This window comes from Leuresthes tenuis, unplaced genomic scaffold, assembly GCF_036924035.1.
Source record: "Leuresthes tenuis unplaced genomic scaffold, fLeuTen1.0.hap1 SCAF_8, whole genome shotgun sequence".
Taxonomy (NCBI): Eukaryota; Metazoa; Chordata; class Actinopteri; order Atheriniformes; family Atherinopsidae; genus Leuresthes; species Leuresthes tenuis.
Window position 1 is genome coordinate 22,326,394 of NW_027325362.1, and position 18,015 is coordinate 22,344,408.

The 18,015-nt window shown below is 40.2% G+C and overlaps 1 protein-coding gene across 1 annotated transcript in view; it reads right to left on the reverse strand.

Moving 5' to 3' along the window:
• LOC140313362 (adhesion G protein-coupled receptor A3) overlaps positions 1 to 18,015 on the reverse strand; it is a 156,467-nt gene that overhangs the window by 21,544 nt on the left and 116,908 nt on the right. Inside the window, exons 15-16 of the mRNA XM_072391437.1 lie at positions 11,330 to 11,457; positions 3,732 to 3,855 (exon numbers count right to left, since the gene is read on the reverse strand). Coding sequence (XP_072247538.1) covers positions 3,732 to 3,855; positions 11,330 to 11,457 — 252 coding nt within the window. The remainder of the gene's footprint in view (positions 1 to 3,731; positions 3,856 to 11,329; positions 11,458 to 18,015) is intronic.

Genomic DNA, 18,015 nt, shown 5'->3' on the forward strand with positions numbered 1-18,015 from the left:
ACCTAATATAGGTAAAGAGAAGATGTAGTTTGACAGCTGGAGTGTAGTTAAAGTCAATGATGAAGCACGTCTTGTTTGAAGGAAAGATAGAAATGGAGATTAGACGTGACTTTGAGGCTGTAAAGACATCAGTTGCTGCATAGCGACAGTGCAACAGTGCCAGACAGAATGTGACATGAGGAGGAGATGGTGGGGAGGAGGATGGGGTGCAGAAGGCTGGGTGGGGATTGGAGGCTTAAAGTTTTGCAAAAACTGCCAAAACAAGTTTCCTTGAAGCTCCTACTGTTGCAAGGAGAGCAAGTACTTATTTACCCGAGAGAGGAGTGAAAAGGGTACATATGTGTGCACAGAGAGATGGTGGCGTGATGTGGGGTGTGTGTAGAGCCTAGCCGGCACTGCTTGTAGCTCTGGGTGCATTTGACTTTGCGTGTCTATCATGAGATCACACATCTCCTCAAGCAGCTCTGTAATTATCCCAAATTGTGTCTGGTGGTGGCTGCCTCAATCCCAGTGGCACTGCAGATGTTCTGGGCACCTGCCCAGATCTGCTGAGAATTATCTCATTAGCAGTGATTGGATAAAGGAGGAGCACAAACAACTATATACAAAGTTAAAACAACAACCCACAAGAAACCAGACAAGAAATTGGCTTCATGAGAAGAATTTGGGTTTATAGGTATATAGGTACGTAGTCATAAAAACAAAACAAGCAAAAAAGAAGTTAGCTTTACTGCCTCTCAACCTAATAATTCATCTGAACTTTGGCAAACCAATTAGCCATTTACCTTTTGGAAAAAGTGAATATGCAACTGAAAAGCCATTGATTAAGGCTGCAGATGATGGATTATTTTAGCGGAACAATCATTTAACAAAGACTTCTAACTGCAGGTATCTGGTTGATCATCATGAAGTAAAAAAACTTTTGACCTGTTACTAAGGACTCGCTCACTCACTCTCTAAATAGGCTTCAACTTCACTTCTGATTTTGTAGTGAGCAATTGAAATGTTACAAAGTGCTTGTAAAAAAGAAAGCCACACACCAGCCAAAATAATTGTTTGAAACATGGTAACTCAAAAGCTGGCCTTTCAATCTAATTCCCAGTGTAAGATCTTCAGATATCTCCTGGTATGTGGCATACACAGAGTGTATTTCTTCGGCTCATCTTAACTAAAGCAAAATCAATATGACAAGGAAACTTTTTTACGCGTTCATAATTCTTCAATTCATATCTCAGGCCTGCAATGAATGCTGATCAAGCTGAGTGGGATTTATTCTTAAATTTAGAGCCATCAATAACAAGTGCGATCACCACAAACTGTGAGACCACACTAATATTTGCCCAACCGCGTCAGTGGCCTTAGTTTTTGGCAGTATGCAGAGCAACTGCAACAGAATTTGAAGTTAAAAATGGGTTTGTCTGTCGTAAGAGCGTTACTCTTGTACTTCCAGCCATGATGTCTGCATATATTTGCTGCTGTTCGCTTTACCTTTGAACAGCTTGATGCCATTCATCAGTGTGAAAAGCAATCAGGTCCTTACTGGAATCAAGAGGAGAACCACAGTCTACCAGTTGTGTTTCTAAAGGTTTTGTGCAAAAGCTGCCGAACTGTTTAATTTAGAACCCCCCCCCCCCCCCCCCCCCTGCTTTCAAAGCAGATAAAAACATTTTCATTACTCATCCTGGACATGGGATTGTAGATAAACATTTATCCAAGTAAATGTATTTTGGGATCATTAACTAATTCTGCACATCAATTGCAACCACTTTAAACAATTAAAGGTGTTTGCTTAACTGTTATCTTACACTTCCAAAGATTACTGTTGAAGAGTCATGTGTTTACTTATGCCTGTTGTCAGCCAATTATGGAAGAATACTGAACCACTGCCATATGTAGGGAAGTTATTAATTTGGTGTTAAACAGCAGAGAATAGATGAGGGGACAGTCGCTGCTTTTAATGGTGAACTTCAGTGGCAGCTACTGGTGCCGGGGAAGACATGACGGCTGCAGGAAAAGCCCAGAAGTTAGCTGCATTTCAGCAGGTAGAAGTGGAGTCTTTACATTATAATAATGATAATGGGCCACCTAAAGTGCCTGTGACAGCAAACGAGACAGCTGAGTCCCAAATGTGCTGCAGCTCGCATAATCGAGCGTGAACAATGCCCACTGAAACAAAGATGGAGTGACAGAAGGCAGTTGAAATTGTGGACTGAAAAGTAGTGACCAAGTGTATACAAATTTCTCTGAGGCTACGTACAGTAAATGCCCATCTGCTGAGGTGAACTCAGTGAATGTTTCATGCTCACAGCCTGAACAGGCCCAGCTATCAGTCAAATGGGAATTAAATCTCTTTGGAACACATGAACAATGAAACATTGTTCCGTTTAATTCTCTCTTGCACTCCTTTTTACATATGCAACATCTACTTTTTTTTCATTCTTCACAGATTCAGTATTTTCTCTCAGAAACACAAACGCACACAGACGCAAGTGTTTGTTTCCAGTTTAATACAGCGTGCATACTTTGTCTCAAATATACAGTGCAATACTTAATGGTCTCCCTTCGTGTTCCACCTGTCGCTTCCTTTGTATGAAAAACGACAAACAGTGAAGTGCTACGAGGCATGAAAGCATTTCCTGTTTACAAATCTGTCCTGACATCCTAGATCTCCATGTCGCTCCTCAAGTCTCACCAATTCATCCAAGTCTGTGGGCAGCAGAGACACACTCACAGCAAAGTTTATGTCCAGTGGAGCGGATGCATTCTTAGATGTGGCTGGACTATCGAGATCCATCATCTTCATTTTTCACACAGTCAAGAAGGTCCAAAAGTGGATAAAATGAGTAAGGGCTGCTTTACAAACCTCAACTATGTAGGTGTCTATATGATGCACGGAGAAAGTGGAAGTAAAGATAATCTCTAACCAACCAAGGCAGAAGAACGAACATGCAGGAAGCCAGAGGTGTACAATATATGTATTCATACAAAAGTGCTGTAACAAACTGCACTTAAACAGTCCTGAAGTACATGTAATTTTACTGAGCATTTCCATTTTTTACTACTTAATGCTTCTTTCTTCCTCTCTGTTTCAGAGTGAAATATTTTACTTTCTATTCAACTCGCATTTATTTGTAAAACCAAGTTTTATAGCTCTAGATAGGAAACCAATAAAACATATGGATGCCTTTTATCACCTCCGCAGACATGAATAAAGCTGTTTTTCAGAATTGATCCGTTTATTTTCAAAATACTTTAAAAGCTGCCTTTGCCAATATGCATGAATAAGAAAAATGCATTAAGCACATCTGTTGAAAATTGAGTGAAAGCTCTATTAATGAAAATGCATTTTGTAACTGTAAGCTCAAAACTTCATGCAATAATTCAGCTGTTCAACAAAAAAGATATATATAAAAACACCATATTTTATATGCCCCCTTTCTCTTTGTAAAATGTCACCCACCATTAACCCTGCACAAGAAAAGAGGACACAGAGAGACTGCAACTGAGTGCAGTTATGATGGGCTGAATCATCAGAGCTCATTGTGCCATTTTCCTACCAAAGGAGCGTCCAGACCATACATGCAGCTGAAGCACGAAAGCATGAAAGCTCGGTTACTGTGCATCCATGCACTGCACCGGGTGACTTGGCTGCTGACACTTTAACAGACATTCACAATCAATTTTTCTGAAAAGCTTTGAGAGAGGGACGAATGAAAAGGGAATGCACTTACTGCTTGACAGATGATGGGGTATTTGATTCGATTGATGCCACCGGCAAACACAGCGAAGGTCAGCGCTGTGTGGAAGCAGAAGTTGAGAAGCATATGCCATCCCTTCCGACTGATGCGGATTGCACTGCCGAAAGAAAGACACAGAAGAATCAGCAGGTGCACTCCCCACAGTAGCCCTCAAGTATTTTCTGTTTTCTAATAAAACATCATGTAACTGAAATGAACTCTTGAAAATGCAGAGCCCATCGGTCAATTAATGACTCGAGTTGGTCTTTTACAAGATGTGCTGAAATTGCCCTTTTCTTTTACCTTCATGTAACCAAACAACATCGAACTGGAAGCTCCCCTCTGCTCTTTGGGAGGTATATGAGTCATTAATTTTAAATCACTATCAACCAACATCAATCATGGCCTAGCATTCACTCTCAATGACAGGTGGTATTACAATAATGAATCAGCAGAACAATGGAGAATGGTCAGCTGTACAGCTTGAACACTTTGGGATGGGGACAGGAGACACTAAGTCCCGAATGCAGTGTCCTTGTATAATGACATGCTTTAGAGGAACAGATGGCCAAACAAGCAGGAACGTCCGCAAAAATGTTGTTAACTTATTCTTGGCATATCTTTTCGGCCATTCTGCCAAATAACTAAGCTGGTCCATGCATAATCTAAAACTTTCACAACCAGGCGGCAGACCGCAGATCAGAGGTTGCGGTTTTCTATAGCGAAGGAGATTTTGGAAACTGTAACACACGGGGAGCAGAAAAGAATAGGAACACAGCTTGACGCTAAAAGCCTTTTAGAAATCTTGGCCCATTTTTGGTGAGTCAGACTACACCTGTACAAAAAACAGAAAGACCAAAGAAAATTCGGTGTATTCCCAAGAGTCTGGGGGCCTGAGTTATATAGGAAAATCTGCCTGCAGTAAATATAAACTCATTACATCTTCAGTTGACCTTATTAGATCTAAATTTAATAACTTATTTTCATCGTAACTAGAACTCTGAAATTACAAGGATAAAACAATCATTTTAGATTTGACTTAATAACTGAAGGGCTATAATTTATTAACTTTTTGAATACACCTTGAGATGTAAAAATAAATATCCTTTCTACATATCAACAAATTGTTTTTCTTTCTCCTTTTTCAGTTTCTACAGCGTGGACGGGCTAGCTATACAATGGGACAACGGTTCATCAGTTTTCCTTTAAAAAATCCAAATATTGAAAGATCTGTGACAAACGCGGTTCATTCTGACTGAACTTTCAGAAGAACGGTGTGTGCAGGATGGCTGTCTGAAAAATCTTCGCTGATAAAAAAGAAAAGCTGTGGAATTTGTTTTAAGAGATGGGCTTTTTTTCGATAGGTAGGCATAAAATTATGGCAGAATTAATTAAGCTCCTCATCAAAAAAGACACAATGCCTCAGGCAAAAATTTTATTTGCAGATTTTTTTATGTTTCTCCAGAATTCTGAGTATGACTGATCAAGCAACCATCCCACACGGCTCTTTCACCCGCCTTCACACATTCGGCCCGTGTTGTGATGTATGCACACAAACAGGAATTGCTCCACTCGTTTGATGATGACATAAAAAGCGCTTGCTTCCAGTTGGCTGGACCAATTCAAGTTTTCATAATGTCAATCTACACTCTCATATCCCCTTTGTGAAATATGCCATCAAGCGGGGTCTATGCAGCCTTGAGTGGGGCACTCAGGCCACATTATTGCTTTCTATCCAGTTGCTAGAAAATAGGCTAAATGGGTCATACCAACATATTTATTGGACTGTGTGAATTACCAGACCATCTAATCTTTTAATTACTTTCCTGTGTCAGCCCCCTCCTTTTCGTCCATTCCATTCCTGTTCCCATTTGAAATTATATAACCCTGCGCTGGAAATCTTCGCTCCCCAAAATGGAGGAGCAGAGCTCCGGCTGCACGTGACCCAACTGTAGATGAAGCACCAGCTCAGCAATGAGCCACGAGGCGTGTCTGGGGCCAGGCTTCACTACTCTGCGCAGACGGGAGGGAGAATCAAAGCTGATGTTTTTCGAGGCCTCGGTTGTGGTCCAGCAACTGTATGCCACCCAGCAAAGAGGCCATAAATCAGGACGGCTGCTGGCCTCCCTGGAAGGGGGTTTCACAAGTTCCGCTGTAGGCTTTCAGTGGGTCAAGTAGATAACGAGGCAACCCTCTATACCTCCATCTCCCAGTGGGTTGGGGGGATAAATCTGTCCTGACTTTGGATCTGCTCTCTAACCCCACACCAACTGCTAGGACAAATGTAAGGGACAATAAAGCTGCAGACAGAATGATGTAACACATTATACGATAAGTAGTTTCAGCCAAGCCAAACCCGCTGCTGATGTGCTATAAACCAAAGGGTGCAGTACGTCACAAGCCAAGACAGGAGGAGTTACATGCACCTAATTTATGATGGAGAAGAAGAGGCAATGCTGCCATAGGGTAAGGCTTTATAGCTAAAACCAACAACACATAATGAAAAGGATTTCTGGTTCAGTGTAATGAACTGCATCGCTTCATATCAAATAGAGAGGAAGAAATTTCTCACAAAAAAACCCCAAAAACACTGTCAAATGCAGCAAGACAGATAAGAGTATGATTGCAAACTGATGTCTACTGACACACATCCAAGCCACACTGAGTAACAATACAACTGAGTTGGAGTTGTGTTTACCTGTTTCTAACAAGTAATCAAATACTGGAAGCTGTTTTGTGTTTCCACAAACTTCAGAGGAAATTATCCAGCTCGTTAGCTGCTAAATGCTCCACGATCTTCCCTCTATGCTCACATCCATCGAGTCTCTTTTTGAGCTAGTTCACAGACACCTTCTGTGGCTGGAGATGATGCTGAGGAAAGCTAACAGACGAAACCTTGATAAATCACTGAATTGTAAAACTAAAACTGTTAACATCACAGCAGTGACAACACTCACTGCAAATTTATGCTTAAAACAACCAAGTGCTGGGAGATATCCTGAATTAATTCAAATTTTTTTATAATTTTTTTGTCACAATCAGCATCTAGTGTTTTTGTCTACCCAGATTTGCCATTTCCTCACCTTCTTCCTCAGTTTCTCCTGCCTGGTCATCAGCTCCACTCCTTTCACCTGTGCTCACTCACTTATCCTCAGTTGCACTCATTCACCAATCACCCTGCACAATATTTAGTCTCCTGGTTTGTCCTCAGTATTTGCCAGATCCTCACCCTCACACCTCGTGTTTACTTGGTCTGTTCAAGTTCTTGGTCTTTGTATCCAGTCTGGTGTATTTGTTCTTTGTTTTTTTTTTTTTGTTTGATCAGTTTTGTTGTTTTGTGTTCCGGCTCTGCTGCATTTTTTGTTACAGTTTTTGAATAAATCAAGTTTTTAACTGGCAATCTGCGTTCGGGTCCGCTCACCACCTTCTCGCAGACACCTTGAACAGTGAAATTTTTTGTTAAACCCCTAAAGCGACAGCGTCTCTCTGTATTTTCAGCACTAATGAAGGTTTCCTTAGAGACGCTTGTGCACGTGAGCTTTGCCAGTTAACAACCAGATAGATGCAGCTGAACACAATCAAATAATAACAAGGAAGGCAGTCACGAAACCACAGTGATGTGGAAATGTTTTAGTTTTTTCAAAGTCACACATAGAACAGACGACGGGCGAGTCTTCAGTCTGTAATAAGTTTATTTGAACTTTTTAAAGCATAACTTTGTATGACATGAAAGGAAAATACAGAGGCCCACTCATTTCATATCAGGGAGGATAAAGTAGGAAAAAAAGAGATATTTTGGATGCTAAAAAAAAGTCGGATACCAAATACCCTGTAGAGGTAGTGGTGCCCACCTTGTGGTATGAAACAAACCTGCAGCACTGATCCTATTGTTTCTCCAGCCACTGATGTTGCTTTATTTTTCTTTAATGAGATAATGAACACTTGCAACCAATAATCTTAACATATTCTTGTTAAGCTGATATTGTACAGTATCATATTCATTATATTTAGATCTCATAAACCTTGTAGCTTTACAATGAAGTCACACTAGAGGAAAATAAAAGAATAACAAAGTTAATTCCAATATCCTAAAGGAATTATCTGACCACGAGCATAAATGGAATTAAACGAAAAAAATGAAAAACATATTCTGTTTCTGGTATTATATTCATTATATTTAGATCTCATAAACCTTGGAGCTTTACAATGAAGCCACACAAGGGAAGATAAAAGAATAACAAAGTTAATTCCAATATCCTAAAGGAATTATCTGACCACGAGCATAAATGGAATTAAACGAAAAAATGAAAAACACATTCTCTTTCTGGGCTAACTCAGAAAAAACAGGTGGCTAAACAATTACAATGAAATAAATTGATAAATAAAAAGAACTTGGTTAAAGTTACAAACCAGCAACAAGGCATGGATGAATAGACAAAAAATAACTAAAACTAAGCAGAGAGATGCATATCTGATCCTGATCTAATCCGATCAATCTGGGCTTACACAGACCCCGTGTACTTGTACGAAGCAGTCATGCCTGCGTATGCAAGCAAGAATGACCCCAAAAAAACAAAATCTTTATACCAAACAGCTATGTGCCAAGCAGGTAAAACAATAATGACACATCAGCTTCTGTGCCACCCCACTGAGAGTGATGGTCTCTGCCTGGCTACCCCTAGAGATATTTCCTGGCTCCATAACTGCCTGGGATGTCCACATTTTTATCTGTGGTGTCCCTGAGTGCAAAGGAAAAATAATGTTACCATATGGCCAGGAAGCACTGAAGCACTGGCAGGTTTATATTCAAATGGTTTCATTCTCTGAAATAACAGCCGTTCACAGATTTCCCAGAAGTGGGAAATCTGAGTCCCCTCCAGCAGAAGTGGACACTTCATGATTTGCGACCACACTAAATTTGCCTGGTTTAGTAAATTAGGGCCTATGTCTTTGGATTTTGATAAAATGGCCCATCTGAAATCTACCATGTAATAGCTGCCATTATAACTAAAGACATACAAAAAGTATGTTTATACTCACTGAATCTGATAGGTGGAATATGTGCGAGGAAGTTCCTCTGACTCTGACGGCAGTATCTGTGTAGTGTTAGGGTTTTCTAATTTTCACTGAGTCATGGCTGTGAATACTTTTGATGCAAATTGTGTCAATTGGCTTCAAAGGATTTGGGGTTCAAAGAAATGATACCCACCACTGTGAATTTTCCTCGGCTCATACATCATACATCACAACTGCGCCCATAATCACAGATTCTGTCTAGGATTATCTTGTTGGGGGAGAAAGAACCAACAGCACATGCTGTATGCATTTATTCATGCTTGTATACACACTGCACTCTGTGTCTATGGTTGGACACCCCATGTTGCATTCTGCCCATTTAACACTCAGTTTCAGTACTTCAGGGCTTGGATACTGTCAGTCAGCTGGAGTGATACTACACAACATGAGTGTTACTAAACTGAGATGTGTTTTAGAATTGGGGAGTGCCTGGCGGGAGGTGCGGAGGAGGTGTAAGGGTTTGTTAATGTGAGCACAGTTGAATGAATATGACTCTAACCCTGTGTGAGAGACAAAAAAAAGCTCTGCACACCTTGAATATAGACTTTTTTCCTCTCTAGTTCTGACTGGAATTAATGTTTTTTTCTTCAAAAAAGCACTTTGTCCATTCACTTAATTTGGCATTTTCAAGTCAGGTATTAAATATGTCAGATTAATCTTTGTACTAATGACGAAAGAGGATAGCACTTGTTCTGTGAGACAAAACACGCAATATTTGCATATGCAGTTTATGAATAGCATCGTTGCCCTTTTTTTTTTCAAATTTTGAGACAAGAGAAGGAAGTTTAATCCATTCCAGTGATAAATGTAGGGAGAGAAGAAAAAGACAAAAAAGGAAACTGCAGAGGTTACCAAAATTATACTGGAATTAGTGACGTAAAGGTCCAGAAAGTCTCAGCTGTGAGCAGAGATTCAGAAACCTGAAAACAATGAGAAAAAAACAAAACAAAGAAAGATTTTTATATATCAGATAAGGGCTCTCACTCAGATATTGTATATTCAGAACCAAGGACGGGCGAATGAAGTATACTTAAGTTAATGGAGAACCACTCAATATGACCCTCTACACTTGAGAGGAATGAGAAGTTTTAATCTACATTTAGTCCTGCATAAAATGACGGTAGTCGTCTCTAATTGGCATTAAAAGAAAGACAAAACCCGAGTGCACAAGCTAATTTTGACAAAAGGGTGCTGAACTTGAAGCAACAACAGCTCATTTTGTCTTTACAGAGACACAAGTTTGCCAACTGTAAAATCTCACTTGAAGGCTCTCAAACTGACAGCAACAAATTACAGACAAAGAAAAGAGATTGATTACTTTTAGCTGTCTGTAAGAAAGCCAGCAGTTCATTTTCTCTCTCACTGTGCAGGACTGACATCAATGGTCCAGTTAAAAAAAAAAAAAAAAAAACTGTTTATCTCAGAAAGTCTTGAAACTGTGGTCCAACACAGCCTGTAGAATAGAGTTTAATGCCATCCCTTCTTATTGTCATAGCATACGTGTTTGTCCCCTGGGAGGTAGCTGGAGTAATTGTACTGGTTTTGAATACACTGTAGCCCACAGACTACCAAGGGTAAACACACTACTACTGGCAATGTGAAAGGGATTTACTTGGCTTGTTCCACTATGTTAAAAACTTAAAAACTAAGCACGCCATTTTTAGTGTAAAAACAGCACAGGTCTGATCCGAAACTTACTTTAATGAACTGGGCGATGTTTTTAGCATAGCCAGACAGGTAATCTTCCAAGTAACTAAAATATGTCCATTTTCAATCTATCTTTCAATGATATTCCTAATACTAAGTTGTGAAATATGCCTGACAGGTCAGTGCAATATATTAAAACAGCCCATTGAATGGTAACATAATGTATTAACTTAAATCAACTATTAATAGCATTACTTTGCACCACTACAGTTTCAGTTTTGCCTCCAAACATCAATACTGCAGTGATGTGCTGCTGACAGTAGCTGCAGATGCTATCATAACTGTCAGACTGCAGAGCGACGCACCCAGTCTCTGTCCAAAGTGTCACAGATGCAAATGCCGCTGCCAATTTCATCCATTTTTTTGCCTCTCACACTAATGACAGAAAACAGATGTACCAAAACTGTCTGTCTGTGAATATCACGAGAAGATACAAATTTTGGATAAAATAATATTTCTGCAAATTTGACATCTTCGATACTTCCCAATCCCTTCATATTCAAACAGATGAAGAGCTATCACAGAAATAACGCATGATGCATTGGTGTGCTGAACAATATGCCAAACAGGAAGCCCCCTACTTTAATAACAGCACCCGAAACACACCACTGTCAGCCCAGGATTTCTGACAGAGGAGTCAAAAACAGCCATGAAGGTGAAAAAGGGGGAGAATTATAAGAGATAACAAAAGCGTCTGCCTGCATGTCCAGATGCTCAGGGGAGATTAACGGCTTTGATTTTAAATGAAGGCGCGCCAGGCAGAAGAAAATTAAACCTTAAATGGACTGAAATTCGCTATTTCCTCTTACCTGTGGTGCACTATGTAAGTGATGATGGAGGCGAAGAGGCAGAGTAGCATGACTGCCGTGCAGGCATACACGACCGGGTGCAAAAACTCCCCAGGGTACGGGGGGAAAGACAGCACCTTCTTCAGATCCTGAGGCAAACAAAGAAAAGAAAAAAAAAGAGAAAGAGAATAAACCAAAAACAGCAGGATCACAGAAAATAATCAGTGAGCTAAAACGTGGCCTGCACAGTGATAGGATATCTGAGAATTAGCCCAAACCGGGAGATAATGAGATCTCCCGATGCACTGCTACAGTATGCTTCGCTGAGGAGATATTCAAACAAAATACAAATGAATGTCGAGGAAATGTCAAGTTAAAATGCTGTCCAACTCATCATAAAAGACTAACAGCCCTGATGGCTTAATATTCCTCCCCCAGCATTTACATTCAGCATTTCAGGCATTTCACTGACAATGTTCAGAGTTAGAGCAACTGAGCGCAAGAATAGGATAAGCTTCCTAGTCTGTCAGCATAAAAAAGAAAAAGAAAAATAGATAGAGGGCAGGCAAATAAAAAAAGAAAACAGGATTAAGCTACTTTTTATGCCGCTAAAATTCATTTTGCTAACAGATGCTCATTACCAACATCGGAGTTGACTGTCTTTATAATCTATTGTACATGAAGTCAATAAGAAAAACTTCCTCAGATTCTGTAGCATACCCCACATTGTGACAGCCACAACTTGTAACTCTACGTTAATACTTAAATTTATCACAATGCTGTGAGCAGAGATGAAAGGAATCTTTCCAAAAATCAGTATATTTGCTCCTCATGCACCCGACCACGCTCGCTCTGTGGCACAGGCAGGTGCAGAGCCAACAGTGATGCCACGATTTAGGCTTCATCATGTTGACGTTGCTAAATAAAGCGCACCTTATCTCCATAACCCTGCCAGCTCAGTGTGAGTTTGTGTCTGAGAGAGTGATCCACACACACAATCCACACACACGCTGTCTGGCTCTATCATTGTCTGGGAGAGTAGCCCAGTGGGATATTCTCTCACCATGTTTATATGACGGGCGATGAGCCGTTCTGGACCTGTGAGGGGTCGTGACCTGAAACTGAGCATTTAGAAGCACAGGTGTAAAGTAGGAGTAAGAGCTAAAATGGAAGGTTTGGGAGACAAGACGCTGGAGGGATGTAGAGAGTGTGGGTCTGACAAGGCGTGTACTCTGACAGTGTATCTGCCACCGCAGCCTACAGTAGTACTGAGATTTAAACAATAGTGAAAATAAATAAATGTATATTCAAGTTGAAAAGGTAACTTATAGCAAAGTCCATATTTTCCAACTTTTTCCATTCTTAAATCTGGTTTGAATCTCTTTGCTGAGGTATAAAGAAAATAATTGGAATAAGGGGATCAGAAGGTTCTCTGTAGCATCTAGCTAGAAAATATCAGCAGATCTAAGTCAGTCTGAATTTGCCCATCAAAACAACACAAAATACTGGTGATCCCAAACTGAGACTAGGTCTGAATGTCCTGTATAAATATGTTTCAGCTGTTCTAACACACCAGAGAATTGTAGACTGTAGAAACAAGATTAAAATGCTAATGTTCTTGTGTACTCAAGTACACTTTAAATGTTGACAAGTTTGAATAGTTAGCTCTCTGGATTTTTTAAGAGTTGTTTCTGTTAAAAGGGAGTTTTGATGCAATCTGCTGGTTTCCTTAGCAAGGGAACATTTGGACTGTTGATTTTAATTCACTTGACTGGATTGTGATTGTACTACAATGAATTGGATTAGAATTGGCTTGAACTGACCTGTGTCTTTGTGCCTTGAGATGATGTTTAACATTTGGTGCTTCATAAATAAAACTGAATTGAATTTTAATTAAACCAGTCATCTAAAAAGATCCCAAGGTATTTTAAACAACAGACTTTCTGTTACTGTAATAAGCTGGCGAGGGCTATTAAAATCAGCATGCTCCTAATGTACTAACACAAATGGGCTAGTTCAACGCTAAAATGAAGCCAGGGTTGGTCGATCTCTGTTTGAAGGACGATTGGTTTAAATTGCTATGTAAATTAAAGAATTCTGACCAGCAAATCTACCAGCATTATTATTTTATTAGACGTATGTGGTGTGCAAAGGCTGACAGGCTTTGAAAAAGTAACTAAGTGGAACATTGACTGTGAGGTCCACCAAGGCACCCAGAGCAAATCAGCCTCAAGACACAAAGAGATAGAGAGGGACAAAGGGCATGAACAAGGTTCCTGCCAGGTCATAAAGGCTGCAACGACTTGTTGTGAGAGGCTATTGTTAAATCAGTCAGAGATGGATATCTTCAGCTGCTGAATGCTACAAAATGTTCACTAGCTAAGAGCTAAGTTGTTCCATCTGCTGTTTGGTGCGTGTAATGTGCAGTAGATTTATCAGAGCTTTAAAAAAAAAAACTGTTAATGATCAAAGTGATGAAACTAGTGGATGTAAAACCAAAACATAAACCTTAAATATAACATACCATAAAGCTGAGGGCAAGTTTAGACTCAGCTGATAATTGAGTGAGTTTGACATTGAGAGAGGTAACACAAACACACAGCTATCTTGCTGAGATTGAAATATCAATAACGAGCAATTTTGTTCTCTGAGGAACAAGTAGTGCTTAATTTAAAAAAAGGCAAGAAAGCTGGAGAGAAGTCTGCAGCTAAAACCGAACAAAGACACGAACAATCACTTTGAGCACACTGGCCAGGTTTCCATTCACCAGTGAAGCAAATCTGTCATTTGAAAAGCTAAATGCGAATAAAAATCGACAATGGAAATTCAGCTTCCGACAGTTAGAGGACGGGGAAAAAAGCACAAGGAATGATGGAAGGATGGAAGGAAATAAAGAATAAAAGAGGGTATCGTTTTTGGTGAAAACACATCCCAAGAGTAATCAGTTTCAAATAACTCAGCAGTTATTTACAGGGGTATTACTCAGGAAGGAAAAGTAAAGTGATGTTGCTTAAGATATAATAACCTATTGTATCAGATATCCCTGCTGAATCGAAGCTTTGTAGCCAGTATGACAGTGTATATACTCAAATAGCACTTCATAGTTTACACCGTGAAAAAGAACCCACACAAATATTGACTTCACTAAAGGGCAAAGACAAAATGGTTTCCTTGGAAACTGCCATCACCATCCCTGCTGCATAAAAACAAACGTGAGCCCAAAAGCATTGAGGAGTTAAATGTGAAGCTAAGCATAACATGGTGAGTGACAGCGGCGCCAGTTAAATGGCTTTAGGTGTGAGAGGGGATGTCAAACAGTCTCATGGGACACATTATCATTATCACGGGGCTTGTGCTGTTGGTTGAGAATGTCACTGTCTCACCCTCTAAGTCTTTAACTGTTACTTAAGCCAACAACCAAAGCTCCCAGCCCACAGCTGTGTGCTAAACTGCTTTTCAAAAAAAGAAAAAGAAGTATGAAAGAAACACATGGACTTTGCAATGAAAGTGAATTTACCATATTTAGTTATTCAAAGATATATTTAAGGCAACATAAACCATCCTCGGGACTTAGTAATGTCCATGAACGCCACAGTCAAAAAACACGCAGTTTTAGCAAACACGATGGCTTAATTTGGGATATTTTTCTCAAAGGTAGATTTATAATTTGTGCTTTAGAAATTGGATACTGATTTAAAACTTAAAAGCCCCGCTAAGTGCAGAATGTACCGTTCCTTGTTGAACAAAGACAGACTACCTACTTCCCAGAGGGGCTTAAAATCAGGTGTTACAGAGGTTCTATAAAACCAGTACAGTCCTTCTGAACCAGCAACACACACTGGGCTGCGATGTGAAGTTACTGATACAGGAGATATTTACAGCATTTGTGAAGGTGAACTGGCATAAAGATTATGGAACATAATATTAATTTTTCATTCATGAAGAATTGCATACAAATTTGCGGGTCCTCTTCCTCATAGTTTGCCATGTTTCTACATAAGCCTGGAATCCACAAAAACAAACACTGGGCCTTTGCAATTTTCACATTCTTAGTTCAGTTTTTTTGCAATCAGGCTGTTGCTCTGCTCTAATAAAATCCTGATTTTTCTTTTTTTTTCTAACTATTCAATAACTCGATTTCTCTCGCATGCATGTACGCTGAAACAAGGAGAGTCTGGACCAATAAACTGACCAAGTCAAGTTCTAATCATAGCTCAATTCGACTGTGCATTTTACTGTGCTGAGGGTTACAGTTATCTGAGATATGATGTGACAGTGAAACAAAATCTGCCCAGAATTCAGCACAAAATTATCGAGAGAGAGCCTGAGAGAGACTGAATAAAAATCCTTCTTCAGCTCCTGCAGTGGAGGTGAAATAGACCTGCGAGACCTTTAAACAGCAGCTCACTCACCAACAAGAAAAGAACTGCTGTTTTATAGGGGAGCATAAAGTAGTTTAGAATGAAAGCAAAAAAGGGGAAATGCTAGAATGGAACATCAATGCCCAGCAGAATCCTTACCTGGACAAATACAAGTTAAAAAATGCCTCACAGCATGTAGAGCTGTGGAAATAAAATAGTGGGAAAGAAAGAAAGAGGGGTGAAGGGAGACTGTCGCTTTCAGCAGATGGAACAGCCCAGAAGTAAACGCTGAGGCAGACTACAAGCCGCTCTGAACAAATTGTTCATATGGCTCTCAGAAATAGTATTCATACTCCTGGGGTGATGTGAGGCAAACTGCAGGAACACGTTCAGAAGTGAAGGCCCGAGTGGGATAAATATATACATATTGTATATATATTTATGCTAAACACAAGTGGGATAACTTGCCACCTCTGCTGATATCCTCCTAACATTATGAACTAAAAAGTAGACATCTCTGTATATCTGTCCCAAGTTTTCTATGATCTATGCTCAGGTTATGTGTAGATTTGTCTGTGCTGTGCAACAGATACAGACTGAAGTTGCAGTTCCCTTGTTGACCTGGCTGTCATGATGACTGATAGGCTATTGGCGTAGCCCGCAGCGTGATCCGAACATCTCTTCCCTGCTGTACTCTTTCTTGCAGAAACCACTAGCAGACTGTCAGGGAGGCACAGCAGCAGCCAGCAACAAATGTGGCTCCCTCACTTCAGTTATTATCATTATTGCCATTATATTACATCACAGCACTGTGGCCACTTTATTACTGTGTCTGAGCGACAATGTAATGTGACCAGCCCTACATGCAGGCAATATATTACCACTCAGGGCAGTGTAGTTTAGCCTATTCTGGATTAACGCAGGCATGCTTTGTCTAAACATGCCTACGTTGTCCTCAAGCTTCAGCAGCTAAACTGGTCTTTGATCCCCTATTTGTATTGTAGTTACAATTTTAATCCAGGATCCTCGGTGCCCATGCCAAAATAAGATTACCAGAGCCAATTAAACTTGATCCATAATCGCATTCAGGCACTGGGAAGCAATGTCTCAGGCTCGCAAAATAAAATGGGACAAGTACACTGCAGGTCAGTGAGCACGAACGGGCTCTATGACTTGTTTCAAAGTGGTGATTGGTCATGATGATGAACTGCACAACTGAAGAATCCACAAGCAAGTAATTTCCAGATTCTTGTACATTTATTGCGTTTTGTTTTTAATTAATGCTGTTGAAACTGCATAATCTGTAAACCAGTCTGTGATATTTGTCCTTGCAAATATTCCTCTTTCCCTGCTGTAATGACACTGGTCTACGCAAGAATGCACAAACAGCGTGGGAAAGAGGGAAGAGGAAGGGAGTGAGAGCAAAACAAAATGAAAATCCTCTAGTGAACAGCCTGCGGGCTAAGAGCTCCCATCCAGCAGTGTATTTTATCATCATTTAGTGGCTGTGCCAATGCACAACTGGAGCGAGCGTGCAAATCAAACCTACTCCGGCTTGCCCCTACATAGTGGCAAACAGGAGTGTGTGTGTGTGTGTGTGTGGGGGGGGATAAGATCTGGATTTTACAATGGTCCAAAAAAAAATGGTCAAGCACCATTACCACGGGTCATCAGTGTTTCAGCGGTAGCTTGTGACTGTCACTTAGCTCGTGCTTTTGAGATACGGTCATGCTCATAATCAGCGCCTCACCCGGTGATTGCTCAGCGGTGGAGGTACACATGGCTCAAACAAACCCATGTACACATCCATCAAATCAACAAGTATTATGGGTTGATGAAAAACTTGAGGCTCAGAATAAAAGATGAAGCCCCACTCGATGAGGACTGTAATTTGATTCACACACATATATGAGTCGTGCTGCATTTATCTCTTCAAACATCAGGGGAGCATTGTTTCATTAGCATTCATTTCTCAAGGGCTCCAGATTAGAAGTGTTGTATTTGGCTTAAGGCCTTTCAAATTCCGATAGAGAAGTTATTGTAATCGCTGCTCTGTGCAGATATTTAAAGCATGACTATCAAATGGATGAGCCTTTTGCACTGCTTAACCTTGCAAACAGAGTCCAAGCTCATAATTCACTATGAGCAAACCTCCCTTCGACAGCCGGAACAAAGAGACATGAATACTATGAAGTCTGCTACATACAGCATTAATCAATACGAGCAAATGTGAAAACAGGAAGAAGACTGTTATTTATCATAATGCTAACACTGGAATAATTCATATCTTTTTTTCTGTGGGTAGCTTTTATCTATCCAGGAAACCGTGAGCATGACACCCGATTT